The sequence below is a fragment of the Tubulanus polymorphus genome, chromosome 5 (genome assembly GCF_964204645.1).
Source record: "Tubulanus polymorphus chromosome 5, tnTubPoly1.2, whole genome shotgun sequence".
Lineage (NCBI taxonomy): Eukaryota > Metazoa > Nemertea > Palaeonemertea > Tubulaniformes > Tubulanidae > Tubulanus > Tubulanus polymorphus.
Window position 1 is genome coordinate 7,016,649 of NC_134029.1, and position 25,159 is coordinate 7,041,807.

At 38.4% G+C, this 25,159-nt stretch overlaps 5 protein-coding genes across 6 annotated transcripts; 3 read left to right on the plus strand and 2 right to left on the minus strand.

Annotated features, from left to right (window-relative positions):
- Positions 1-515: 515 nt before the first annotated feature.
- LOC141905106 (tRNA (guanine(26)-N(2))-dimethyltransferase-like) lies at positions 516-3,875 on the minus strand. 2 transcript variants are annotated; one of them, XM_074793868.1, is made up of 5 exons: positions 3,799-3,875; positions 1,812-3,114; positions 1,611-1,701; positions 884-1,153; positions 516-685 (listed from the first exon to the last, which is right to left on the minus strand). In XM_074793868.1, exons 2-5 carry the CDS (start codon positions 3,101-3,103, stop codon positions 554-556), a joined length of 1,785 nt encoding a protein of 594 aa, XP_074649969.1. In that variant the 5' UTR covers positions 3,104-3,114; positions 3,799-3,875; the 3' UTR covers positions 516-553. The 2 variants fall into 2 exon arrangements, with proteins under 2 accessions (XP_074649969.1, XP_074649968.1); XM_074793867.1 differs by having other exon boundaries at positions 3,591-3,863.
- A 60-nt stretch (positions 3,876-3,935) lies between these two features.
- On the plus strand, positions 3,936-12,627 carry LOC141905105 (nuclear cap-binding protein subunit 1-like). The gene is made up of 18 exons (XM_074793866.1): positions 3,936-4,243; positions 5,459-5,538; positions 5,692-5,792; positions 5,886-5,970; positions 6,120-6,299; positions 6,409-6,456; positions 6,819-6,962; positions 7,321-7,539; positions 8,068-8,229; positions 8,712-8,822; positions 8,913-8,977; positions 9,445-9,806; positions 9,948-10,056; positions 10,173-10,370; positions 10,856-10,970; positions 11,057-11,185; positions 11,795-11,908; positions 11,993-12,627. Exons 1-18 carry the CDS (start codon positions 4,192-4,194, stop codon positions 12,104-12,106), a joined length of 2,388 nt encoding a protein of 795 aa, XP_074649967.1. The 5' UTR covers positions 3,936-4,191; the 3' UTR covers positions 12,107-12,627.
- Positions 12,628-13,220: 593 nt separating this feature from the next.
- Positions 13,221-18,442, minus strand: LOC141905585 (cotranscriptional regulator ARB2A-like). The gene is made up of 11 exons (XM_074794516.1): positions 18,311-18,442; positions 18,167-18,230; positions 17,845-17,940; positions 17,233-17,333; positions 16,983-17,048; positions 16,776-16,900; positions 16,428-16,566; positions 16,224-16,346; positions 15,657-15,770; positions 14,123-14,210; positions 13,221-13,862 (listed from the first exon to the last, which is right to left on the minus strand). The coding sequence occupies exons 1-11, from the start codon at positions 18,311-18,313 to the stop codon at positions 13,726-13,728; spliced, it is 1,056 nt and encodes a 351-aa protein (XP_074650617.1). The 5' UTR covers positions 18,314-18,442; the 3' UTR covers positions 13,221-13,725.
- A 1,280-nt stretch (positions 18,443-19,722) lies between these two features.
- Positions 19,723-20,724, plus strand: LOC141905514 (uncharacterized). The gene is made up of 2 exons (XM_074794391.1): positions 19,723-20,118; positions 20,218-20,724. The coding sequence occupies exons 1-2, from the start codon at positions 19,723-19,725 to the stop codon at positions 20,722-20,724; spliced, it is 903 nt and encodes a 300-aa protein (XP_074650492.1).
- Positions 20,725-21,448: 724 nt separating this feature from the next.
- Positions 21,449-24,976, plus strand: LOC141905517 (uncharacterized). The gene is made up of 9 exons (XM_074794393.1): positions 21,449-21,968; positions 22,212-22,339; positions 22,526-22,587; positions 22,820-22,920; positions 23,334-23,597; positions 23,886-24,089; positions 24,176-24,292; positions 24,599-24,699; positions 24,791-24,976. The coding sequence occupies exons 1-9, from the start codon at positions 21,788-21,790 to the stop codon at positions 24,974-24,976; spliced, it is 1,344 nt and encodes a 447-aa protein (XP_074650494.1). The 5' UTR covers positions 21,449-21,787.
- Positions 24,977-25,159: the final 183 nt, after the last annotated feature.

Genomic DNA, 25,159 nt, shown 5'->3' on the forward strand with positions numbered 1-25,159 from the left:
AAGGTCAGGATAAAAAGAAGTACTAAGAATGACTTTTTCAGCAATTTTGGACGCAAAAGGAGGGACTTGTGGACTCGGAAAGAAGTACTTTCCAGTAAAATGAGGGCCCATAAGGAAGCATTTAAAATGCCTTGGCCGGAATACTCATGTAGACCAATCATACATGTCAGGGTAATTCCATAACACTTTCCTGTATATTCAATCTTACTGACAATTGAATTACCAGGTCTGAGTAAGAAAATACTTCAAGTCGAATTCGCGACAAAATTGCGCACAAAAAGTACATAAAAATCTAATTTGGAAGGACTTTTTTATCAAGAGGAAGGACTTTAAAAAGAAGGACAAAGATGATGTTTGTCCAAACCTTTTCCAAAAGAAGGACTTGGAATGACTGCTGGAAACCCTGCCAATATTGCAACATAGCAACCTCAACCCCAACCCTCATCTCTCACGTTGGCCCCGAAATTACTAGCAACGCGAGTAACGTAACAAATCAACAATTTTGTTATACCCGGTATATAAATATTTATTTGATTAAAAAAAAAAATGCTCTTCATTTATCATCATCGTATTGTTCTTCGTGATTGTATTTACACTCCGTTCCTAGATCGCATTCTCCGTTTTTAAACCTTTTGCACGGAAAGTTCTTATAACGATTTTCCTCAGTATTCAAGCTATGTGGTCCCTGAAAATAAAAGGCGAAATAATGATTATGTCAGTCGGACTTTACCGAATCAAATATTCAGATTGCAGTGGTACATTGTGAATATAAAGACGTGGGTTACAGTACTTGCTGAAAATCGAAAATGCATTCATATTTTTAGAACTATAGATTAAAGAATGATCATTATCCTAACAGCCAGAGTCAACTGTTGTGTAGTACCTTGCGTTTTCCCTGTTGTTTGGACCTTTTTTCCGTCATTGACTCTTCCCCGTCGAATTTCTTCGCCCTTGATTTCGGTCCCCAGTCTTTTTCGGGATTCAGCTGCCATCGCACTAAGCCTTTTTCCCTCGACTGTGGGTTAGCATCAGCGTGGAGTTCAAATGAAGCTTGAACTGCCGGTTCTTTGCTTAGAATCGCCTTCGTCACGGAACCTTCTACCAGATGTCTTTCATTGACCGGATTTTGTTTAGCCCAACACCTCATGATATCCTAGAAATTTAGAAAATACATATATATTGCAAACCACTACAAAGAGAACATACCAGAAAATCTCCACTGCATGCGTTTGTACATTATCTGGGGAAGAGTACAAATGATTGTTCGAAAATGTTTAAGAAATTCAATTCTATGACATTTTCCAAGATGATAAGACCTCTGTCATTACAACATTAATTCCATGAACTTACAGGCTACCTGGAATTCAACACTAAGTCCATACTCTATCTCAAACCACATGAATCCGATCTATCTAATCTAGATATAAAGCTAATCCTAGAACCATCTAAACTCAGTTTCCTTGTAATGGATGCAATGCAGTTTTTAGAGCGGCTGATGAATCCTGAGAAATTATCATTGCAACCTAAGACCTGGGTTCCTAACAAATCTTTGCAATTGCATGACAATCTTTTATGTGAGCTCCTTGACCCTAGTAGCAGCATCAACTTACCCATATCACTGACATTGGTGCATTCGTTTTGATGGAATTCTTCTGAGCGTGAGACATGGAAATATCATAGCCAGCATTCATAATCGCAGACCTTAAATGTAGAAAGATTGGAAGCAATACAGAAGGAATTGTGGCTGAATTCTTAGATTTACAGACTCAACGAAGGCTCTTTGATAAAAATATCAATTTGCTTCAACAAACCTAATAGTGACTAATGAAATAGCAGTAACGTGAAGAGTAGAACACAACCCATCAGTCAGGTAGTATAACGGTACGTCGGGAAGTTCTTCCGATACGACGGTCATCATTCCGATGATACGATTCGCCGTTTGAAACCGTTCGCTGTTCTGGTGTACGCTGGCGATCAGCTTCCGAACGAAATCCATATCGTGTAATGGCGCCGACCAGATCGGACCTCCGAGGATATGTGCGTGATTACAATGAGCGCACGCGGCGTCGACCGGCGGCCCGCGACCGGGCGCGAATTTCACCGATCCCTTATGCGGCTCGGCTAGTCCGAGCGGCTGCAGCGTGTACGTTTCGCAGCCGACGCACTGATAGACCATCGCCAGTTTACTCACCGCCATTTTCGCTTTTGACTGCGCCGAGAATACACGCGCGAACACGCGTATGTAGAAATCGACGCTGACGCTGATCACCGGTTCGATATAGCGACCGTAACGCGCCGCGTGACTCTGAATACTCTGCAGCAGCACGCGTAGCGCTTGCTCGTGGCACGCTTTGCTGCGAATCGCCATCGAACCGTATTTCGTGAAACAAGTTTCGCCGTGATTTCCGCTCAACACGGCCATATCGGTCGCCGTTATGCAGAGTAGTCCGCCGTCGCGTACGGCTTGAACGGCCGAATCCAAAAACGGACTCGGACTACCGTACGGGTCTAAATCGATCACGTCGAATTGATCGGAGACTTTTCGATTCCGATACATGACCATCGAAGCGTCGCCGCAATTCGCTTTCATTAAGCGCTCGACGGAGTTCATTTCGATATTTTTCGCGATGTAACCAACCGCGTTCTCGTCGAAATCGTTGCTGACGATTTCCTTCACGCCGGGAATCTCGAGCGCGAATCGAACCGATCGCAACCCCGTAGCGGCTAATCCCTCCAAAATACGTAATCCATTCGGGTAATACTTTCCGCACTCTAACTCCTCCGCGTTAGCCAACTTAGCCTCTTCAGCCTCCACGCTTTTGGGTTTTCGTCCTTTGATTCGACCATTTTGAAGATCGTCGAAATGCTGCTTGGCGAATTCCGTTATTACGCTTATAGTTAAATCGCGGTTGAATTCTTGCACCGGATTGTAGAAAACAGTTTTCGGGCTGAAGATGCGAGCTTTACCCTCAGACACAACATTATCAGTCTCAGCGGAAGGTCCAGTGCTTGCCATTTGGACGCGATAGCCCAGAGAACTCGAGCGTTTGAGAAATTTTGAATGTTTAAAGCATGAACAACGAAACGCGGTAATTCTCAACATTTGCTTTCATTCTGAAAAATAAAGATTTCAAGTAACCAATCAACATCATAATAATTTATCAAAGGCACTCATGTTCAAGTCCACGCAGTAATAGATAGGCTAGCAAAATTGGTTCTGTGATAAAATGCAACGATCTAAATTTTCAGATAAAAAGGTGAGGGACAAGGATTTTTCTCGATGATTGAACAGGCCGCCATTTAGGGCAAGTCGGTTGGTCTTACCTTGTAACCACTCCAGGAACAGCACCGTTAAAATTTAGTTAACTGTTAGGTTTATGTCTATGACAATTAAATAATAATATGCCAGTAGCAGGAGTAAATCAATCTAACGAAACAAGTAGAGTTTTTGGTTTTTCAAAAAACCAATCAGTTTGTCCTACGCAAAGACGCTGATCGGTCATTGGCACGAATATATTGTTTCGAACGGATCCTGGCCGCTGGCGCTAATTTGTACGACGGAAAAGTGTCATGTCGCATTTTCCACTTACTTTCGAAAATACAGAGCCATCGAAGCAAAGTTTATTTAAAGAAATGAAAGGATCTTTTGTTCGTCTATAAAATCATTTCACCCAGCACTGGCAGCGGTTGTCTCCACCAGTGATCTCCGTCGCTCTACGATCCTAGTGTAACCAACTGTATGAAGTAACTGTGGTACATCAGACACTAAGATTCTTGGTGAATAAAATCATGTGCTACCTTGCAAAACTGTTCCCCAATGCCCATTACACACACATGTGGAGGTTTCCCAGTACGACAGTGACGTCATTCAAGTTCAAGTTCAAGTTCGGTGATTCCTGTAAAGTGAGCGAACAATACAAATTCAATTCAATTTTTGTTCTTCAAAGTAATCGCTGATAATTACACAAACCCGATAAAAGATGACAGTCGTGATAGGGGCGAAGAATAAAACAGATACAAAAGATTAATATGAGTCACATCCTTCACTTTGCAACCGTCTTCTCATATCGAAATGTACTGGTAGCACTAAAAGCGGTTGGTCAATTGTATGTGGAGCCGGTGTGAATTTGTTTCCTTCTTTATTCGTTTATACGATTTTTATTCGAAAAGCAGAACTACGAGAGGTTTAAGATGTCTCGAAGACGACATAATAGTGGCGGTAGTGGCAGCGAAGATGAAGATGGTAGGTAGAAATGTGTGTGGTGTTTGAATGTGCTATTGTAGCGTATGGAAAAATAAACTGAGCAAGTATTTGTAGATCGGTTACGCTAATTATCAAAATAAACCTTAGTAGAAATTAATGTAATATAGCGCTCAAGTGTCATGACAGTTGCATTACAGTGAAGAAAAACTGAAAGAAACTGATGAAGAGGCAAACGTGAAAAAGAAAGGGCGTTTGCCCGGGGGCGGGGTCTTCCATGAGTAGAGACATTTTTTTAGGATAAACAGTTGCCTGTCTTGTTTGTTGTGCAACCCCCTGGCCCTGCCCTGCAACCGTACATAGGCTTTGGTTTCACCCAGTCCTGAGAATGGCCGGTTCGCGGAGCTCCGTATACTGCCAATACTAAAGAGCTCGCGTGAACCACCCACCCAGTCACGTAGTCGTTATTTTACGTCGAAATTGCCGACTGGCGCTCAGTCGGCACTTTAACCACTCGGTACTCGGCAACTACTCATCCGATTTCAATAAATAAACTACCTACACTGACCTTATGTTGTTATCTTTTCATTGTTTACCCTCCAAAGAATATATTTGAAGTTCAAGTGGCTGGAAATTGCCTCTATAAATATTTTAGTACCGCTTTTGTTTTACTAAAAAACGGTTCCTCGCGAGACTCACCCGCATGAAAAAATCAATATCTTAGCAACACAACAATAGATACCGCTTTGCGCGACTCGTGGATATTTGACAAGTCATGAAAAATCGTTTCATACACAAAATACGATGACAAAATGACTAAATAAACACAACAGTAAGAACAAGAAAGATCAGAGGTTTGCAATGATGGTTTATTTTTTGAAATCGGATGAATGAGAGCTGAGTAGTGATGATATAATTAGAGTTGAATTAAAAAGAATTTAAAATCACCGCGTATATGGCTCCTGCGACTTAGTGTCAGGGGTCGCGTTAGCGATATAACACTGACACTAAGGTTCTCAGTGAAGCTTTGGTGAGAATTATGTGACAAATGTGAAAACTTCTTGATATTTCTCTGAAAATGTGTATATTTTCAGAAAATCATGTTTTTCAAAGTTTTGCCAATAATGACACTGAGGTGAAAAATGTGAAAATTCCGCCTTACACCAATCTCACTGCTGCTAAGAGTTAGGGATGTCTTAAGACAGTGCATTTCTACTGATATTTTTCAATTGATTTCATTTTTAATTTTGGTGACAGGACATTCAAGAAAGCGACGAAGAGCTGAAGTAGATATCGAAGACAGACTCGAGTCCCTTATCATGAGAGTAGGAGAAAAGGTAAATATGATAATACATGTATAATGATGATAATTTTTATTCATAAACAGTGTGGTGCATAGGTGTCATGAATAATTGAAGAATAATAGGGTTACAGAAGATACTTTTTTCAATGTGTTTAATTACCCAGGAGTTCTCCCCTTTTATCTTTAGAGCACCTCATCCCTAGAGAGCAACTTGGAAGGTTTATCCAGCGTTCTGGAAGCTGATTTGATCAATTACAAAGGACAAATCATCAAGATTTTGTGCGATTGGTAAATGAATAATCATGGATCATTCGTCATTGCAATTCACTTTCTCCTTTTTAGAGTTTCGTGGTAATTGTTTTCATTTTATTTTGATTTCAGCGTAGTGAGAATGCCAGAGAAGTTGACGGTCTATACCACACTTGTCGGTTTACTCAATGCTAAAAACTACAATTGCGGTGGTGACGTAAGTTTCGAAAACCAGACTTGATATGCCTAAATGATTTATAAAGATGACATTTTTAGAGGGGGGGACTAGAGCATAATAGTGCTGCATCATTTTCTTTATTCGGGCCTCATAGGACTCGGGAATATTGATGTACCTGTTGTTTTCAGTTTGTTGAAATGTGCGTCCGAAACCTGAAAGAAGCTCTGAAATCAGGTGAATGGGAAAACGCGCGAATGATGGTGCGATTTCTCGCCGATCTCGTCAACTGCCACGTTATCGTAGCTGGGTCGCTGTTAGCGATGTTTGACAATTTCATCGAGGTAGCTTTAGAGGACAACATTCCTCAGGTACGGGTAGAGATCATTCACTGTTTGCGATACACCAGACCTCTTGGGCACACAAATGTACCCATGTTGCTGGACAAATATCCTATTTGGTATTTCATGTATTTTCTAGGTCCGTTCTGATTGGTATGTTTATACTGTACTTAGCGCATTACCTTGGGTATGTATATCTATCTATTTCATTCACATTGCGGAGATTCTGTAGACTATGAAACTGCAACGGTGATCATCCATCAATTATACACATATGTAATCATGGATCTTTCCCTATTCCTTCATACTCGCCTCATCACCAGAAAAGTTAATTCATTTCAGGCCATTATGTGTACATTATGAATAGTAGTCCTTGTTATGTTAATTGGTAGTGGTTCTAGCTGTATAGTTAAAACGATTTGAAATACAGTTTGAATCACTCCCAATTAACATATTGAAGCCTGAAAAATTTTCAAATGCTGTGTCTTTCTTTACCACTAGCGGTATGTCAGAGATATTTGTCACTTTTTGAGTTTAAATGTTGCGCAGGTCGGACGAGAGTTATTCGAAACGAAATCAGGGGAATTCAACAATATGTTAATGACCATCGGCAACTATATCAATAAACGACAGAAGAACTACGTGCATTGTTTGAGAGTATGGACGACTGACGACCCACATCCGCAGGAAGAGGTACGCTGAATGTTACTCCCTCGAGATTGAATGATTGTTGATGAATTAATTTTGATTTTATGGTCTAGATTTGAATCGCACTTTTGTGGCAAAGATTTGAGCCTGGTGACATCAGGACCCAACCACGGAAAGATAACCCGCTCAAATAGACCCAGTGTATGTGTGCATATTGTCGCACAGGGTTGCCTCTCAACTCGTTTTGATAGATCCATGGATAGAAATAAATGAATGGGATGGAATAACCATGGCTAAAATGAAATGTGACATCTGGTGGCTGAACACATTAATTCACTGTTCATTTCGATGTATAAAAGCTAGATTAAAAATGTCTTCGACTTATGGTTAAATCTATTTCCAGTATTTGGACTGTTTTTGGGCTCAGATGTGTAACCTGCGTAAAAATGACTGGAACGATAAACAGATCGTGCGACCGTATTTAGCGTTCGATGGTACGTTGTGCGAAGCTCTGCAGCACGCGTTGCCGCAGATTATTCCTCCGTCTCACAACGACGACACGGTCTACCCGTTTCCGTCTATCGTCTTCAGAATGTTCGATTTCACCGACGTTCCCGCAGAGGTAAGTTTGATTATGCTAACGTCTGATTACTGCAGATACTATTTGAGGATAGTTGTTACTGTTTTAAGAGCTCAATTACTCCTTAGAACATGACTTTTAGTTCATTTTCAATCAAACCATTATTAGATGTCAAATTGTGTGGTGAAAGCTACTGCAACTAAAAAGTTGACTCCTACTACAAAGATGTATAAGAAGATAGTTAAGTCTGATTACCACAGTGGATGTAGTCAGTGATATAGGTGTCAAATGCACTGTTTGAATATCCCGGAGGGAGAGGAAAGAATATAAATGAATTTATCTCGAATATGAGTGATGAATTATTGTTTTCACTGCCAGTATATATAATGACCCATTTGTGGCCTCATGTAGAACACAAACTTAAGGGATCAGTAGTAGACCAGAGAACTCGTCTGTTCCTGATTTCCATAATGCTACCCTTTTAGCCTGATGAAATCTCAGTTTGTGCTAGTGCGATACCGCTTTCCAGACATTGACAGCCCTACAAGTTTACTACGTTTATTTTTGTAGGGACCAGTACTTCCCGGTAGCCATGCGATCGAGCGATATCTAATCGAAGACCAGCTACATAAAATATTACAAACCCATCATCTGGAACGAAAAGATTGCGCCGCCGCTCTGCTCAGTTTCCCGACGAAGAATAAGATTCCTCTCAATTACATGATTGTTGAGGTATGTTTGAATTGTGTAATTCCGAGAGCGTTTGATTTGCCCAAATCCAAAAAAAATCCATAATGAATGTGATCAGTGACATTCGTACTTGTTGGTGACATTGTTGCCCGAGTATTTATCTTGAACTATGTATCAGTCATCTCTGTCTGAGGAGAGGTAACAACCAGTTTCATTTACCCGGTATCTCTTGGTCAAGATTTGACTAGGGTTAGAAAAGAATGGAAATTTTAACTCAAGTCAAATTTGAGCTACAGCCCATAAAAACCCGGGAGTCATCAATCAGGTCAGGCACCCTTGGTTGAGAGACTAGAGGCAATAATGATGAGTGTCACTTGCCCAGGCACTAAAACTGTGGAACTTGATCCAATTTTTCAAAAATCAGAAGTTAGGTGTTGATGACTGTAGTAGTGTTAAAACTGTATAATCTCAATCTAATATCACTTTAAGTTATATTATTTCAAGACATTTTTTCATATTTTCAGGTTGCGTTTTCGCAGCTATTCAGACTGCCTCGTGCTCCGTATTTGGAAATCTTCTACGGATCAATTTTGATCGAGTTGTGTAAACTGCAGCCGAGTTCAATGCCTCAAGTTGTATCCTTTCAACACAAATACGGTTCATTTTTGTAGAAAAAAAGCGATTAATTATTGGTTATTCGGTTCCTTGAATCAATTTGTTATTAGCTGGCTCAAGCGACTGAGACCTTGTTCGAAAGAATAAATCACATGAATGCTGCCTGCATTGAGAGGTTTGTAGATGAATGCCTGGCCTAATTTTCCACTTAGGGGTAGAGGTGCTACTGCACTTGCTAATGATATCTAATCCTTGTTGTTGAAAACGAAAATCATGTTCCTGTTACATGAAAAGTTTGGTTTCATTGATTTTGTTTACAATATTTCATTATTTCAATGCAGAAAACAATTCCAAATTAGCCATTTTTAGCTTAAATTTTTACGGAAAACTGCAGGACCTAGTTCCACAAAGGGTGTACTAATTTTTTCCTGATTTCAATTGGTTTTACCCTCAGTCCCTACTTTTCCGGTTTTGTAAAAACTAGTTCAACCTAGTAGATTCAATCCATGAATTATAGCCACGATCACAGCAGTTTTCACAAAGTAAATTGCAACTACCAATATTTCTGGAAGCCTGAATCACTTTGCTTTGTCCCAGCGTTCTTTAGTATCGAATGAGTGGTTTATGTGCGGTTACTTCCAGATTTGCCACGTGGTTCGCGTATCACTTGAGTAACTTTCAATTTCGTTGGAGCTGGGACGACTGGGCGCCGGACTGCACGAACTGCGACCCTGAGGCGCCGAAAGCTAAATTCATCCGCGAAGTTCTCCTGAAGGCGATTCGTCTGTCGTATCATCAACGATTAGTCGACAGCGTGCCCGAATCGCTCGCCGAATTCGTGCCGAAAAAACCGGCGTCGCATTATAAATACGAGGCAGAAGGCGCCGGGTCGTTGCCGGGTACGATGATCGCGCATCGTTTGATTCAGGCGATTAAAGAGAAATGCACTTCGGAAGACGCTCTTATGATATTAAACGAACTGCCGAACCCTAATGAAGATGATTGTAAGTTGAAATACAGTCAAACTTGCTTGAACTGGATCCGTTTGATCTACCCCAACTACATGCCATATACATGTACATAGTGATGTAGTCCTTCAAATTCCCCAAAAATAGTTCATCTATCATCGATATTACTGTTTACAGCCGATGCTTCGAGTTCCGCCATCAATCCGTTGAAAATAGATGTATTCGTCTCGAGTTTACTGCATCTCGGCAGAAAATCATTCAGTCATTCATTTGCTGCTATTGCAAAGTAAGTAATGAATCATTCATTACCTACATTCAGAATGTGTAAGATAACACGATGGTATACTCGTACTGTTTGCGCATTAGGTCGGGTTTGTTTGTTAATCGGTAACATTTTTCCAGGTTCCACAACTTGTTCAAGGCCTTCGGCGAAAGTGAAGAGAGTCAGATAATGATACTGAAAATTGTCTATGAAGTCTGGCATGACCATCAACAAATGTTAATCGTTCTCATTGACAAAATGCTTAAAACTCAAATCGTCGAATGTTCAGCCGTCGCTAATTGGATATTCTCACCAGAAATGTTCAAAGATTTCACCAGGTGAGTGAACAACTACAGTGTTTTTGGTAGATTTCTATATTCAGTTAATCATAGGATAACACCGATGAATTTCAGCACCCTAATTTACGTGAAAGACCATTATTATTATAAACTTCATCCCCAGTGAATATTTGATTTTTCACGGCTGGTTCCTCGTATTTTCATTTTTGCGACCGAGTTAGTTAGTTACCTACTACGCTAAAGGTTGAAATCTGGGGTGTGTTAACTTTGCTATCTCTAAATCTGGAAAGCCAAAATGTTTGAATCATTTTAATTGGTTCTCAGGCTTCACTCTGTCTGTGTGTGTGTTTGTCATCAGACAATTAGTGGGTCGATCGATCTTGATGAACCAAAATTTTGCTATTGGCCCTAGATACAACGTATCGAAAATGCATTTGGGACTAACGCATAAGAATTTCGGAGCCCGTGGCTTGTGTTCGGTTTAAAATTCATCGTATTTTCTTCTCGGTGTGTCGATATTTCAGCTTTTACATTTGGGATATTCTACATACGACGATAAAGAAAATGAACCGCCATGTCATTCGACTGGCAAAAGAACTCGAAGATGCACGTGATAAAATCGAAGCGGCACAACGCAAGGTATCGTATTTGAAATAATTTGTTCGCGTGCTGTGGATTGTATTTCGCCGCCGATATCATCGATGATTGCATCTTTCAATCGACAGATTCAAGACGGTTTCGATATCGATTTACTCGAAGAAGACGTTCCCACCGATGAAATGTTAGAACGCATGGACGAACGATTGGAAACGGCTCACAGCGAACAGAAAAATCTATTCCTCATTGTATTCCAGGTACGGATATACAACATTCAAAAGTGGAGAAATCCCGCTGTTTTTATGAATTTTTTCTACTTTCAACCTCGGATAACTTGCCACTCCGGAGACTGAAAATAATGGCAAACCCACATAGGAAATACAAATTTGTACTAAAGATAGAGATGACTTAAGCAATGTGATGACTGTATATGAAAGCGTAACATTTAACATTTCAAACGCTAGTCGGCATCCATCATCAGTGGCTAATGAACACTAACATTTTAGGTTCTAGGTTTCAGTCTAATGCCTTAGCTTCCATCTAACAAACAGATTTTCCCCTAAAACTTGATCCATCTTTCTTAATGACATCGTACTCTTCAATAGTGGACTCCACTCAAGTCGTATCTGATCAACTAGGACAACTATTTAACTTGGTTTGTTGAAATATACATCTTACCCTATTCATGAATTTTATACTATCGCTCAAGTTAGACAAGTTTCCATGGTCCTAAAAAGATTTTATTTTGAGCGGAGTCTGCTGCACTGCAGGAATCATGATTCCTGAGCTGGTTGTCTTGTGTTTGCTGATCCTAGAGAATCTTAAAGATGATATCATCGGGAAATCTTTTCTGTGATTTTTTTTAGAGATTTATAATGATACTGACAGAGCATTTAGCGCGTAGCGAAGCTGAACGACAAGATTATAACACTCCTTGGTATAAATGGGTCATAGAACGATTACAACAGACATTATTACTGGTAAGTTGCCCCCAAAAAAATGATCCGTCGAGAAGTCTAAATTCACCAGTGCATCGAATAATTTTCTTCTGTTTTCAATTCCAGCACCACGAACAGGTTTACACTTACATACAAACGCTGGAGAACTTATTGTTCACGAACGACTTGGATCCACACATTCTCGAAGTATTTCATCAGTTTTGTGCGCTACGTAAATGAGTTGTTCATGGATCAAAAGAGACAGAATTGACATTAAAAAATCTTGAAGCCAACCATGTACCACAAAAGGCAACTAAATAAGTGGAATAAAGCTGCATTTTTAGTTCTCACATTGCGCAACTAGATGGAGTTTATGTATTTGAGCAGTTCTCAAGAGACAGAATTGACATTCAAAAATCTGTATGCGAACAATGTACCATAAAGGCAACTAAAAAAGTGAAATTAAGCTGCATTTTAAGTTCTCGTATTGCGCAACTGGTTGTACCGTTAATTATTTTTGATCAGTTTTATAGTGTTATAGCGGTACATTGAACTATGACTATAATTATCTAAAAGTGTATAATGTTAAGTAATTTTGGCCGAGTCATCAGCTAATGTCACTGGGCTTTACAAAAGCAAACTTTTATGTTGAAATAATAATACTTTCGTATCTTGATGAGTCAATATCAGTTATTAGTTTAGTTGGTCTGTTTCACTGCATTTGTCAAAATAACTGAAATCACTTGTTTTAAAACTTGATGGGGAAGAACATTTTATATCTTATTGATATGAATAAAACTTATAAATCTAAATTCTTGAGTTTATTCACATATCTGTACCCTATCAGGACAATTCCCCCCAGGATAATTCCCCGCCGGACAATTTCCCCTGCCCGAAGTAAATCCTTTTAAATCTGGATTAACACCACCTAAATACATATATCAATAAATTTATCCGAATTAGTTTTAGTGTTACTTTAGCAGATCAAAACCTTTAAAATCCATCCTCAAGTAATTATAATCCACTTACCAAATCAAAGGAAACTTAGTTAGTCCACTTATTAGTGACTAATTTATTGGAATGAGTTTTAGTATTTAGTTAGTTAGCTAGTCTAAATTTAGTTAGTTCTAAGTTAGTTAGTCTAATTTATTAGAAGTTGGTATCTGCGCTACTTTAGGGTTAAAATTTACTTCGGGTGGGGAGCAATTGTCCTAGAATCATCTGTACTGTACTGCTGAGGGCCAAGCACGCGAGTGCCTCTTACTGTCTTCACACTTTCTGATCCTCACTTGAGCAGTTTTGCCACCACGTTTGCACATTAACAAAACATTGTCTCCAATGTTAAGTAAGTACAAGTCTTGTGTCTTGAGGCAGACATGTCTTTCAAAACAGATACGAGATGAAATCCGACAATACAAAAGAAAAAGCTTATCAAATTAAGTGTATTTAAAATTATGACTTAGGATTAAGTAGCAAGGTCGAAGAAAAAATTAGTTTTTGGACATTTTGCTGACTTCATTTTCATGGCTTTTATTCAAGTTGAGGGAATTTATCTTATACAATCGTTAAAATGCTGACTAGTGTTCCACCAAGGTCATCGCTCGAAATAAGTTAAATCAAAGACGTATTTGAAAAAAATCTTTTCATTTTCTGTAAAATACTGCACCATTACATGAAATACATAGTTTATAATACTTTTGAGATGGTCTGACCTGCCCTGCCCTTGTTACTAGAATTTAAACCGACATATCCTAGATAAATCGGTAATCAGATTGGTTTCTGGACTAGCACGAAATGTTTTGATTAATTTTAAGTTATTTACAACGTTTTTAGACCACTTGTCAGGTTTTATGAAAGGCTCATAATTCAATGCGGTCACCGCCAGCTGCTGTATCCAGCACAATGGTATCATCTTCGAGAGCTTTCAAATGTTCATCGAACCACTTGAAAATGGAATGAAATGCTTTCCATGAAGTTTCTTCGTGCTTCGTAGTGCCTGCATAACAAAAAGAGATGTTATCGGAAAGTCGTAATTCAGTTAACTGGTTTCAAACGCTTATCCCAGTAACTGATTTGTAATTTTTGCTTCGAATTTTTCTTTCCTGACCGCTGCTCTTTAGTGTTATTTTTGGCCACTTCAAGTGACTGATTAGGTACTTGGCCATATCAAGCTCGATGTGCACATGTAAACCTAAAAGCTAGATATCTTCGTTCTTTCAGCAGAGATTAACCTCTTTGATAGCATAACATACATACCTGCGGAAACACACTTGCATTCCTTGAACTGTATTTCTGCAACTGGTTCGTCTAAATCCAAATCGCTCGAAACCCAATTACAAATTTTCTAGAAAAAAAATCCAAACTCAAGTCCATAACACAGTAGTTACTGGTCCATATCAAATAATCATTATTTTGTATCGTGAAACTGGCCCCAGAAAATCGTACAAATATGATACCGATAGTCAATTTACGAATATATAGGGAAATCGTTTTAGTAAGGAAAGATGAAATGTTTCATTCTTTCAGGGCTGCCAACCCTCCCGAATTATTCGGAATCCTCCCGATTTGCGTGAAGAAATTCCGACGATACGATCGGGTATACAAAATTCCGACTTTTTTTTTCTTTTTCGGCGATGTCCGATTTTCCACCCGCCAGCGCGTTGTAACACAATATGATGATTTGGTAGAACAGAATTGAATAGGTGGGGAATTTATATGCACGCCCGCGGTGGATGAGTGCGTGGCTATATACTGTGTACGTGGGTCAGGCGATAAACAGCGCTTACTAGCGCGCGCGCGCGCGTGCGTGTGTATGAGAGTAGCTGTGTTATTGATTTTATCTACGCATGGCGTACGATTATTTCGTAGTAGGAGAGCAGCTTTTTAATTTGTTTCAAGAATAAAAATAAAGTTCATTCGTTTTAAAATACGTTGTTTTCAATCATTTTTGTGAAAATATTATGACATGTGGCAAAATGTGATTGTTATTGTCAAATTGCTCCGCATCGTTTCGGAGAAGAATCGGTTTACTGCGGTAATTAGCTCGTTTTCGCAGCGCGATTAGCATTCGAAGATCCGGGTTAGATTTCAACGTGTGGACTCTTTGAAATGTTTCGGTAAGCAATTGCTTTGCTAGTTTGAACCTTAATGTTGTCACTCTTGTGTTAGTTTGATTTAAAAAGATAATTTAAGATGCTTTTGAGCAGTGCATCTCAAAGTAAACTTTTAGTTCGCATATTTGGCAGATGGCAGCACCATCGAGTAGCATGTAGATTTAGAGACTTTTTACTGTTTGTATCTTTCAGTTCTGTACGTGGAGTCTCTCTTGGACAGTATCATGGAATTGATGCTGGAAATGGATATATTCGCATGACAGCTGTATAGTGTTATGTAATTCGTTTGACAATTTATGCCAGTTTTATGTTCTTATTTTTTAGTCTATTGTATATTTTTGATAAACACTGTTGATTTTTATCTTTCATAAAATAATAAAGAAAAAATACATTCTGTAGAATTTTCTGATTTTTTATTTTGCTAATAATTCCATATTTTCATATCCAGCTTTCATATATTACACGTGAAAGGTATTCCTAATTGAAAGCAAAATATTCCTACTTGGAAAAGTCACAATTTCTTCGGTTTCGATATATTCCTATTGAAACCTTCAATATTCCTAATTAATCTGCCATTCATCCCTAAATGGAATTTTGAAAGGTTGGCAGCCCTGTTCTTTACAACGCATAAACTTTTTTAGTATTTAGCCAATATATTGTCGAAGTATTGGACTTACTTCTCTTAATAGTTGCATGAGACTTGCATCTCCTCCTAAATGCAGAATGTTGTGCGCGGAATCAGTCAAAGCTAAAGCCGCAAATTTCTCCAAATGATCGCGTCTTTGGTGCAACTTGAAATGAAAACAAGCATAATTTATCATTACTGATAATACAGTAGGAATAAAGCTGGAAACTTCCTTAGGCCCTTTTTTAATAGCTTGGTTTACGGGGTAGACCTATCAAAATATCATTTCGGAGGAAAAAAAAATTTAAAAAAAATTCCCTTAGTGAGATAAAATCACTTTTTGAAGGAAGAGGGAACTGTCAATAGGGCAATATATCCAAACAAATGATTCTTGGAAAGTTCGAATTCTGCACACTGTGATCAAAACAGAACCTCGAGTTTTTCAATTCTTTCATCATTCAAGCCACAGATGGGAATAAAAGAAAAAAAAATTATTTTCATATGACTTTTCTTCAAATTTCGGGAGGCGGTTCCTGTAAACCAAGCTATTAAAAAAGGCCTTATTTGACACTCGTGTCCACTCTGCCTCTAGTGCTGGAAACACAGATTCAAATCTCACCATATAAAGAGAAGCCATGCCGCCGTAACTATGCGCCACTATAAATACATGTTTGATATCGGTGGAAGGTAAGATGAATCGATCCCAAACGTACACCATTTGTTCTTCCGGACATGAACATCCCTGTAAAGATCAGCAAAGAATTTTCAAATTCCATCGATACTCCTGTTGTGGTTAGTTTTTATCATCAACTGGCTCGCTTACCCGCACTGTTTTATCTTTGCCGTTTACAAGTTGCCGGCATTGATTTGTATTCATTACGAATACGCCATAGCCTTCCGACATGGCTCTTTTGATGAATGGAATCTGTGAGCCGATATCCAATCCCTCGTTTATTATCAATCTGAAGTGAAATGAAAATTTCTAGAATGAGATTAAAAAGTGAAAATATTTGAACTCAAGAATAGGAAAGTTAATGTTTCGCTATATCCAATGTTTTCTTTAAAGAGTGACAATCTATATCAAACTAGATTTTGAAAGCTGCATACAGCTTAAGAAGGAGTTATGAACTCAAATTTTTGGTTTTTTCATTCCTTTGTCTAGAAATCTTACTTTCTGGACCACTGTCCTGCTCGGACAACGCCATCGCCGTGAACTAATATCATAGCTTTCTCCCTCAGCATCGCTCCCGGACTCATGTACAAAAATGTAACGGCTTCCATGTCGAGAGCATCCACCTGAAATGAATAGATGTTCACACTCTCTTCATTTTTGAGAATTATTCAATGGCCAATAAGTGGTGATAAGATCATCACTTACTGGTAAGTCCATTCTTTCTAATTCCAGTTCATTTTCAAGCAGATCAAACACATATTCTGTGACAATCTGCAAGAGACAAAATAAACCGGCACATACAATTGTCTGAGCTTCTACAAGTCAGAAAACTGCTCTTTTTACATCCGCCAACCATAAAAAGGCCGACCACTTTCAGGGTATCATAAATTGGCTTGATTTTTCAAGCCCGACATAGTAAACCTCAATTTCTAACTTATTCTTTAAGACCACCCACCTCACCAAGAGCTTCATATCGTCGCTGATTATAACTGACTCCTTCAGGTCGAACGTTGAATATAAACGGTTCCCCAGTTTCTATATGTCGTAACTGTCCCTCTACAAAAAAATACCAACATACCTAATTAGCCAAAATAACTAAATATAGGCCTATAAGACGAATCAATTTATCTTATCAATTTCTTTAATCTTCTATTGATTTTTTTCTTCAAAATTAGCATATAAACCAATGATTTGAGGATACAAACTAACTGATAGTAACTGATCTGTGGTAATACGAGATATCTCCACTTATATGAAGTAAACAATAGCAAATCGGGAGTAACATCAAGTAATATTAAGTAACCAATAGTAATGTCTAGTAGAATGTAAGCAAAATGGTAACTATTGGTTACTCCATATTACAATAGATAACCCTATCGGATACTCTATCTTACTTCAGATTACAACAGATTGCTGGTTTGCTGTCAGTTACTAGGTATATGTTGAACAGATTAGGCCTTACATTATAGTAATATGGCATCATAAGTGCTCCGCTTTTTAACCCCCTATATTAAAGTCTGAAGTGTATACAGGGGGTGTTATACACAATGAACAGAAGAATGCTTACTATCATTGAACTTATATTTGAATCCTTCTAATGTTTCTGGAAACTCTGGTACAACTGGGGGATCATCTGGACTAGCCCACAATTTAGGTACATCCTCTACAAAACAGGAAAATAATATTTTTACAAAACAGGAAAATAGTACCTTGAAGATTTTTTGTCCGCTGAGCGAGTGTCTCAATGGGAATCATTTGGCATAGCTGGTTTGAAACTTTTGTTCCCGAGAGCAAGCCTCTCAGGCCATGTAGGTTTCTTGGAATATCTTTTTAGATTTAGGAATAATTCTAACAACAAATGGCCTCATTTATTTGAATTTGTACTTTACCAGTCAGTGAACCAAGACTTTCATCAGATACAGCCATGTTGCTACTCAAACCAATAACACTTCCCTAGAATTCAATGAATAAATATATAAATAACAATAAAAGATAAACAATTTTAACTTATAGAAATTAACTCAAGGTACAACCATTTTTGAGAAAATTGATGAACTCAAGAAGGGTAATTAAAGCCTAGTTAATTCCAATGTCTTTTTTTGCTTAAACACTTCATCTGTCGCGACTATGTACAAAACATATCGAGGAATGTATGAAAAATCTTCCTGGTTCGGTATGGAAAACCCCCCATTTCAAATACAATGGTATTTAAATTCGTAGAAGTTAATTATAATAGGGATACTGAAAAAAACTTAATAATAGCAATTGATAATGCATGCATGTAGTTGCATTGTGAGCAACAATAATAGGCCTATGGGTGATACCATTATAGTTCAGCGTGATTGTATCCATAAATAGCAAAGTTTTTATAAGATTTTGTTTCCGTTTTTAGATTAAAAATCAAATAAGGGCTCACCAAACAGACAAGGCTAAGAGTGTCAGCAGACCATTACCATTGGACATTGGTCTTAACCACCCCCTCCCCCACGGCACTGAAAAGGTCGACTTGCATACCAGTAAAAGAATTATAACTCGCATCAGGTCCAGTTTATATATGTTGTATGTTGGTGCATCTAATTTACTTTTTATTGCATTCCAACGACACTAACGTCCGGGACTATGAGACCAGTCTTTTTTTACTCCCAGGCAACAATCAAACGTCGAATCATCAGTCACGTTCCTGACCTCAGCAGTTTCGTTGGCGTTGTTCTGATGACTCATACGACACGTTACTCTTTAATTTAGAGAAATTTCAGTGAAGTAAAACAGAAAATTTCACGCACCAAATCGTGTCAGAAGGATTGAAATGGGAAGTGGCGTGAAAAGCTTTGTTTAATGAACGCTGGCGTCTCCTTAGTACTATCAATCTATCAATAAATTAAATTTGTCGTTGATGCGGACGGCGAATTTAAATTGTTGAATACAGCTGTAATATTTCATCTTGTTGACGTTTCTCAGTAGTCTGATCAGAGGGTTCGAAACCGATGAATATCGATATCGGTGGATCCCACGACGGACGCCGGAGTTTTCGCGGGTGGTTAGAAACGGGAATGCGAAATTTGTTTTTTTTTTCACAATCTTGATCAAGTCCTATGACACGTTACGTTACCGATTGGTCAGAATTATTTGAGGAAATTCAGAATCGCGTAACTTAGCACCAGACATTATAATGAGAAAACATTCCGAACTCTTCTTAGCGTCGTGTGGCCGATTTTGTATAAATGAATATAATTTTTGATTCGTATCGATTATTGCAAACTTTTTTAGTTTATACTCCATGTTTTGCCTGAAGGCTTTCTCCTACGCCCGCAGGCTCTCGTTTAACTTCAAAAGGATAATTCCTTTTTCGAATTTCGAATAGAATACAAACAGGGATTTTTTCTTGATTTTGCTCGTCAAAATCCAATATATCGACATTTCGAGATATTCGAGAGGAGCTATTGCGATGTCCCTGAACATTTCCTGGTCGGCAGCTGCAGTTGCCGATGAGGCAGACCTATACGTGTTCGCCGACACTATTCGTTTGGTAATTGTGACAGTACTCGTCGGATTTGGAACGATCGGCAATGTGCTTTCCATTATCGTCCTATCGAGACCTAATACGAGAGGAACTACTATCAGCTTATATCTGAGAGCTTTGGCCGTGACTGACACTTGCATTCTTTTACTGGTGGCCTTACCGATGACGATCGGAGAATTTTGGAGCATCCGTTTTAACAAGATAAACCATTTCACCTGTTTGATGATGCTATTCTGTTCGGGTTTATTTCCTGATTTATCGAGTTATATTTTGGTTGTTGTTGCTATTGAACGCGTTATATCCATTTATTTGCCGTTAAAGGTACATATTATGTGCAGTGCAAAAAGAGCTAGGGGAGTCTGTTGTACACTTTCTCTTGTTTTCGCGGCATTAAACTCTTCAACCATTTTGGTCTTCCAGAGTACTCCGCACGACATTTGCATACCTCGGAAAAGATTCGTTCATTTCTGGTTCGCCGTGTACACGCATGTAGATTTGATAAAATACTCAATTTTACCTTTTACCATTTTGGTAGTCACTAACATAGCAATAGTAGTAAAACTTCGCATATACGCTCGTAATAGGAGCGGATTACTTACTACCAGAACATCCGCATCTTCCGGAGCTAATGTAGATATAACCGTCATGCTCGTATGCGTGTGTACATTCTTCATCGTGACCTCAAGTCCTGTGGTCGTGTATGGTCTGTTGCGGGGCAATAAGCTAATCGTTCCCAATCAAACTGTTTTCAACTTCTGTCTGCTTTTGGTTTACGCGAACAGCGCGATTAATTTCTTTCTGTACAATATGACTGGTATGAAATTCAGAAGCGAAATGATGTTATTTGTCAGGCAAACCGTTACATCTTGCAACATATTTCTAGACAAAAGCGCACAATCGCGAACCAAATACCAAAATAAAGTTTAAGTTGATATGAGTCTTGGGTTTTTTCCCAACAAATATACGATAGTAATTGTATTGAAATGATATATCATTCAACCGATACATGGCAATACACCGTTCCTAGCGGGAACATTAACCGGAAAATATTTTGAGATGGTTAAATGATACCAAATAGAAGATTAATGAATATTGAAAAAAGTTGCAATTCAGGCAAATATATAAGATGCCTGGTAAATGTATCAGCCAAAACACCATGATAGCTAAAAGCTAATTTCATTTGTTACAAAGCCTGTTTTAATATTCAAGACCTTTCTCAAACTTACTATGAAGTGAAGAACCAGGCCCTGAAGACATTAAACTATTAATTGAGCATTATGTAAACGCCTACTAAACCAAAAATATTGTTTTAGACCATGAAACCATATTCATGATAAATTCCATCGTTGATCTCTAACTAGGGTCCAGTTTTATGAAAAGGTTTAAGCTTAAAACGGTTAAGTTTTGAATTGTTGGCCTCATTGAAAACATGAAGCAACTAAACCATAAATCTTAGTTAAACCTTTTTGTGAAATTGGAACTAATGACGGTAGATGCTTTCCGGTTTGACCCTGCGTGCCGGTTTGTTGTATTAATAGTTGTTCGCATATTATGTACCAAGTGATAAAACTTGATAAAATCTCTGAACACATATCTACGCGCAGATAAGGGAAATGCTTGTTGAATTCCCATTCGTATCGAAATGTGCATCTGTCTTACTCGCATCCGATCTAACCGTAATAACCAGAAGAAAAAAGTCATACCAACATCGAAGCGAGAGCAAGTGTTTTATAATTGTGGAACAATTGACTAAATGACTAGTACAGTAAGCCATATTTGGATATGGCCATATCCACAAGTGAATAGAATTAGATAAAAATGAAGTTGATTTATTGGTCTTTGATTCAAATGCTTTCGGTCGGATGGAAAGTGATCAAGTGATATTCCACGTGTTATTAGCCTCATCTAATAAGGATTAAGACGATACGGATATGAAATATTTTACGTTCGGGCGGAGAAGTTAAGACGGTTTTCGGACGGTTTTTTTGAAATGCCGGTTTTTGGAGCCAAAATGCTTGAACCACCAGTTACAGCGGGTGACTATATCAAAATCATCGTAGCGATCTTCACTATGATTGAAATTACGAGCGCAAAAGGACTGTGCGACGCTTGGTATCAGATAATCGGCGGAAATCTGCTCAAAGATGTCCAGTTTCGAGGCAATACCTCCGGTAAAATATCATATTTGAGAAATTATTTCAGCAAGCATTTCCAACATCGTTCAAAAAGGCATCGGTGAATTTATTTATGACAACAGTACATATAATTTTACATACAAATAATTCCAAGCCGAATACTTTTTTTAACATAATACAGGGGCAACTGAGAGCGCACATACGTACGCGGGGAATCGTTGGAATCGTTTTTTTCTTTGATGAATCCTTGCTCTATGAAATGAAAAAACATCTTTATAGATATTTCATGGATCGCCGCAGGCACTGAATCTAGAATCGATTTCCGCCTTTCGTTAGAATGGCACAACGATTACTCAAAAGAAGGCAGTCCCTTGTATTTATCGTTACAGCAAAATCTTACAAAGTTTGTATGTATTTTCTCTATATTCTTTTTATCTTGCAATTCATTACATTCTATTCTAATTCTTATTAATCATATTTCATTCACTTTAATTCCATCTCAAATGGCGAGTTACCATTTAAACCTGTAGACGATTCGACAAATGTTGAAGAATTACTTTAAAAAATGTTTCTTTTCGTCGACAACTTTTCAGATGATTGGCGCTAAGCAAGCTCTAGGCTATGACAACTTTCAATTTACTGTTCATTCGTTTTCGTAAGTTTGAATAAAGACCTCTTTTTAAAATATCATATCAAAACACCACAGAAACATGTGTGAATAGTATATCCTCAAGATAGGAGTCTTAAAGAAAGAATTAAAAACACAGATTTTATTATTTTTCATAAGTGAAATGAAATATCACAACGTAACTCTGTCCTTTCACACTGCGCTTTCTTTGTGACATAGAATATTAATCTGGTATTATATTCGTATTATCACAAAATAGACCTGGCAGTGTAATTGCGCATACCAGTTTCAAACCTAAGATACGCAACACAGAGGATTTGCGGCAGAGAAGAGATAGACTGAGACAAAACAACAATTTGCGTTAGTATCTGAGATATATTCAAAAAGTCATAGTTATATGATAATCCTATGGAGCCCCGGAAGTGACATGGCGAAAAATGTAGACTTTTGGAATGAATGCTAAATACACCAGGTGGCGTTATAATTTCGTAATAGTCGGGGCGATAGACTGGGAAATTGTCCTAGAACCCACAGTCAAGTCAAATGAAATGGTGATACCTAGCATTTACCGAGGAATACTATTATAATTTCTAGAACTTTTTCGACGAAAAACAAAACATCGCTATATCTCGCATCTCGTTCCCGAGAAGAAACATATGTTTTTCACCATGTCACCTCCGCGACTTCGTATATATTCCACTATTCTTAGTTGAAATGCTAAGCAACACTCAAGAAATTTTGAATGAATTCTTTATTTTTTCCTCCGAATAAAGGTGTAAAACGTGGGAGTGCGGAGTTTGGTATGTTGTACGAGATGCGAATATCTCGTTACACTTCTGGCGACACGAATAAGAACCCCATTACCTGGGCTATTTTGACGTGTAAGGCCAACGTTTCAGACAACCGGCGGACGACTTGGTCGAAAGGAGGCTCACCAATCGTTAGCGACGGTAACAGAATACAAATACGTCGTATCGAAAAGGAAAATACAGTAACGTCGACATTGAGAATCAATCCTATGATTTACAGCGACGCAGGTATGCACGAAAACAAAGTATCGATTACAATAGCGGTTTTTATAGGAAGATAGAAATCAAATTCATTATAAACTATACGCAATTAAAAGTCTTAGGTTTGACTAAATTTTGAAGACAGAAAAATTTTAGGAATTTTAGACATCAGATAAGGAAAATTGGTAAGAGGTTGAGAAAGTTGAAGTTTCATTACCCAGAAAGTATGTTATCCCTATCTATCCGATGACAAGGGAAGAAGACAAATTTTATTAGTTCACAAAAGATGCCATGGTCTTCAAATATTCTTTTCAGGGCAATATCGCTGCACAATCGGAAATTTTAAAAGCCAACGCAAAGTAACTATGCTACCGAAGGTGAAGCTAGAATCGTCGGTAAAACCGAAAATTTTCGAAGGCGTCCGTTTTGAAATGACGTGCACCGTTGTAGTTGGCGATGGAACGGTGCGCGTAAGATTTCTGCACGATCAAAATCTATTGAAACAAACAAGTACTTCGGGTAAATTAACGTCCAAAATCTGAAGTCATGAATTCTCTGTAGGAACCACCTGCATATCGTTACTTTCATTTGATTTTCATTCCAAGGAAATCAGGCCACACACGTCGTTGAACAAGCCGGGCTGGGTACTTATTGTTGCGTAGGCGTAAGTACCGGTGGAAAGCTTGGACCAAAATCCACTAAACTCACAGTGTTTGAAAGATGTAAGTCCCCCTGTTTCGGTCCCGGCATGTGTGGTGGGTTTGTAAGGGACACCAAATCATAAAAATCGAACGAACGAACTACAGATCAAATAAATAGCAGGGTCATCCCTGTTTTAAGATAAAAAATATCTTATCAAAACATACGTAAAATCCACGGCAATGACGCAAACGAATCATTGAGTCTGATGGATCAGTGACGCTTCCCAAAAAAAGCCGAGGGACCCATTGGTTCATCAGCTGATCGAATCCGTCGCTTGGCATTTTGATACCTTCAAGCATTGAAGCTGCACTATTGATATTTTCTAGATTACCAAAGTTTCAGCGTTCTCCTCGTCAACAAAGTTGACGTAATTGTCACTTATCGGAAAATGGAAAGTTTGTCTACACGCGACTTCAGCCATTATGAAGTGAGTTCGCTAATCGACACAAAAAAAGAAAAAATATAGAAGACCTCTCTTTTTGAAAAACTAACCGTCATCCCTACTTTCCCGTATCTAGATCATTGCTGAAACCACCGGTGAAATGCCTCTGAAGTTTTTCACGCAGGCTCCATTTGGCGAGTTAACAATCCGTAATCTAACTGCAGATAAAGGGTACACCATCAAAATGAGACCGATAACAACAAATTCGGCGATTGTGAAGTCCACTTCAAAGACTGTACATACTAGAGGTATTATGGAATGATAATATAATAGGGGTTCGACTCCCAGATGCGCAATGATACTACATAAAAATTCTATAAATATTTCAATAGGAAAAAGACAGATAAATTGTATTTCTCCATCAATATTTTTTTCTAAGGACATTCGAAGATTTACGTTTTGGAATATGCGCTCAACTCGACATTGGCGCAGACGTACGATAGCA

What these genes read in the sequence shown, in the direction of transcription:
- LOC141905106 (XM_074793868.1), bottom strand. Translation starts at nt 3,103, where the DNA reads ATGTTGAGAATTACCGCGTTTCGTTGTTCATGCTTTAAACATTCAAAA. An exon ending in ATTTCATTAGTCACTATTAG is followed by an intron (nt 1,702 to 1,811) that starts GTTTGTTGAAGC and finishes TCTACATTTAAG; the next exon opens with GTCTGCGATTATGAATGCTG. An exon ending in CACCAATGTCAGTGATATGG is followed by an intron (nt 1,154 to 1,610) that starts GTAAGTTGATGC and finishes CTAAATTTCTAG; the next exon opens with GATATCATGAGGTGTTGGGC.
- LOC141905105 (XM_074793866.1), top strand. Translation starts at nt 4,192, where the DNA reads ATGTCTCGAAGACGACATAATAGTGGCGGTAGTGGCAGCGAAGATGAA. An exon ending in TCATGAGAGTAGGAGAAAAG is followed by an intron (nt 5,539 to 5,691) that starts GTAAATATGATA and finishes TTTTATCTTTAG; the next exon opens with AGCACCTCATCCCTAGAGAG. An exon ending in TATTCCTCATTGTATTCCAG is followed by an intron (nt 11,186 to 11,794) that starts GTACGGATATAC and finishes GATTTTTTTTAG; the next exon opens with AGATTTATAATGATACTGAC.
- LOC141905585 (XM_074794516.1), bottom strand. An exon ending in GCAAAGATAAAACAGTGCGG is followed by an intron (nt 16,347 to 16,427) that starts GTAAGCGAGCCA and finishes TGATCTTTACAG; the next exon opens with GGATGTTCATGTCCGGAAGA. An exon ending in GCATGGCTTCTCTTTATATG is followed by an intron (nt 15,771 to 16,223) that starts GTGAGATTTGAA and finishes TTTCATTTCAAG; the next exon opens with TTGCACCAAAGACGCGATCA.
- LOC141905514 (XM_074794391.1), top strand. Translation starts at nt 19,723, where the DNA reads ATGTCCCTGAACATTTCCTGGTCGGCAGCTGCAGTTGCCGATGAGGCA. An exon ending in CCATTTATTTGCCGTTAAAG is followed by an intron (nt 20,119 to 20,217) that starts GTACATATTATG and finishes TTGGTCTTCCAG; the next exon opens with AGTACTCCGCACGACATTTG.
- LOC141905517 (XM_074794393.1), top strand. Translation starts at nt 21,788, where the DNA reads ATGCCGGTTTTTGGAGCCAAAATGCTTGAACCACCAGTTACAGCGGGT. An exon ending in TATGATTTACAGCGACGCAG is followed by an intron (nt 23,598 to 23,885) that starts GTATGCACGAAA and finishes TATTCTTTTCAG; the next exon opens with GGCAATATCGCTGCACAATC. An exon ending in GCGACTTCAGCCATTATGAA is followed by an intron (nt 24,700 to 24,790) that starts GTGAGTTCGCTA and finishes TCCCGTATCTAG; the next exon opens with ATCATTGCTGAAACCACCGG.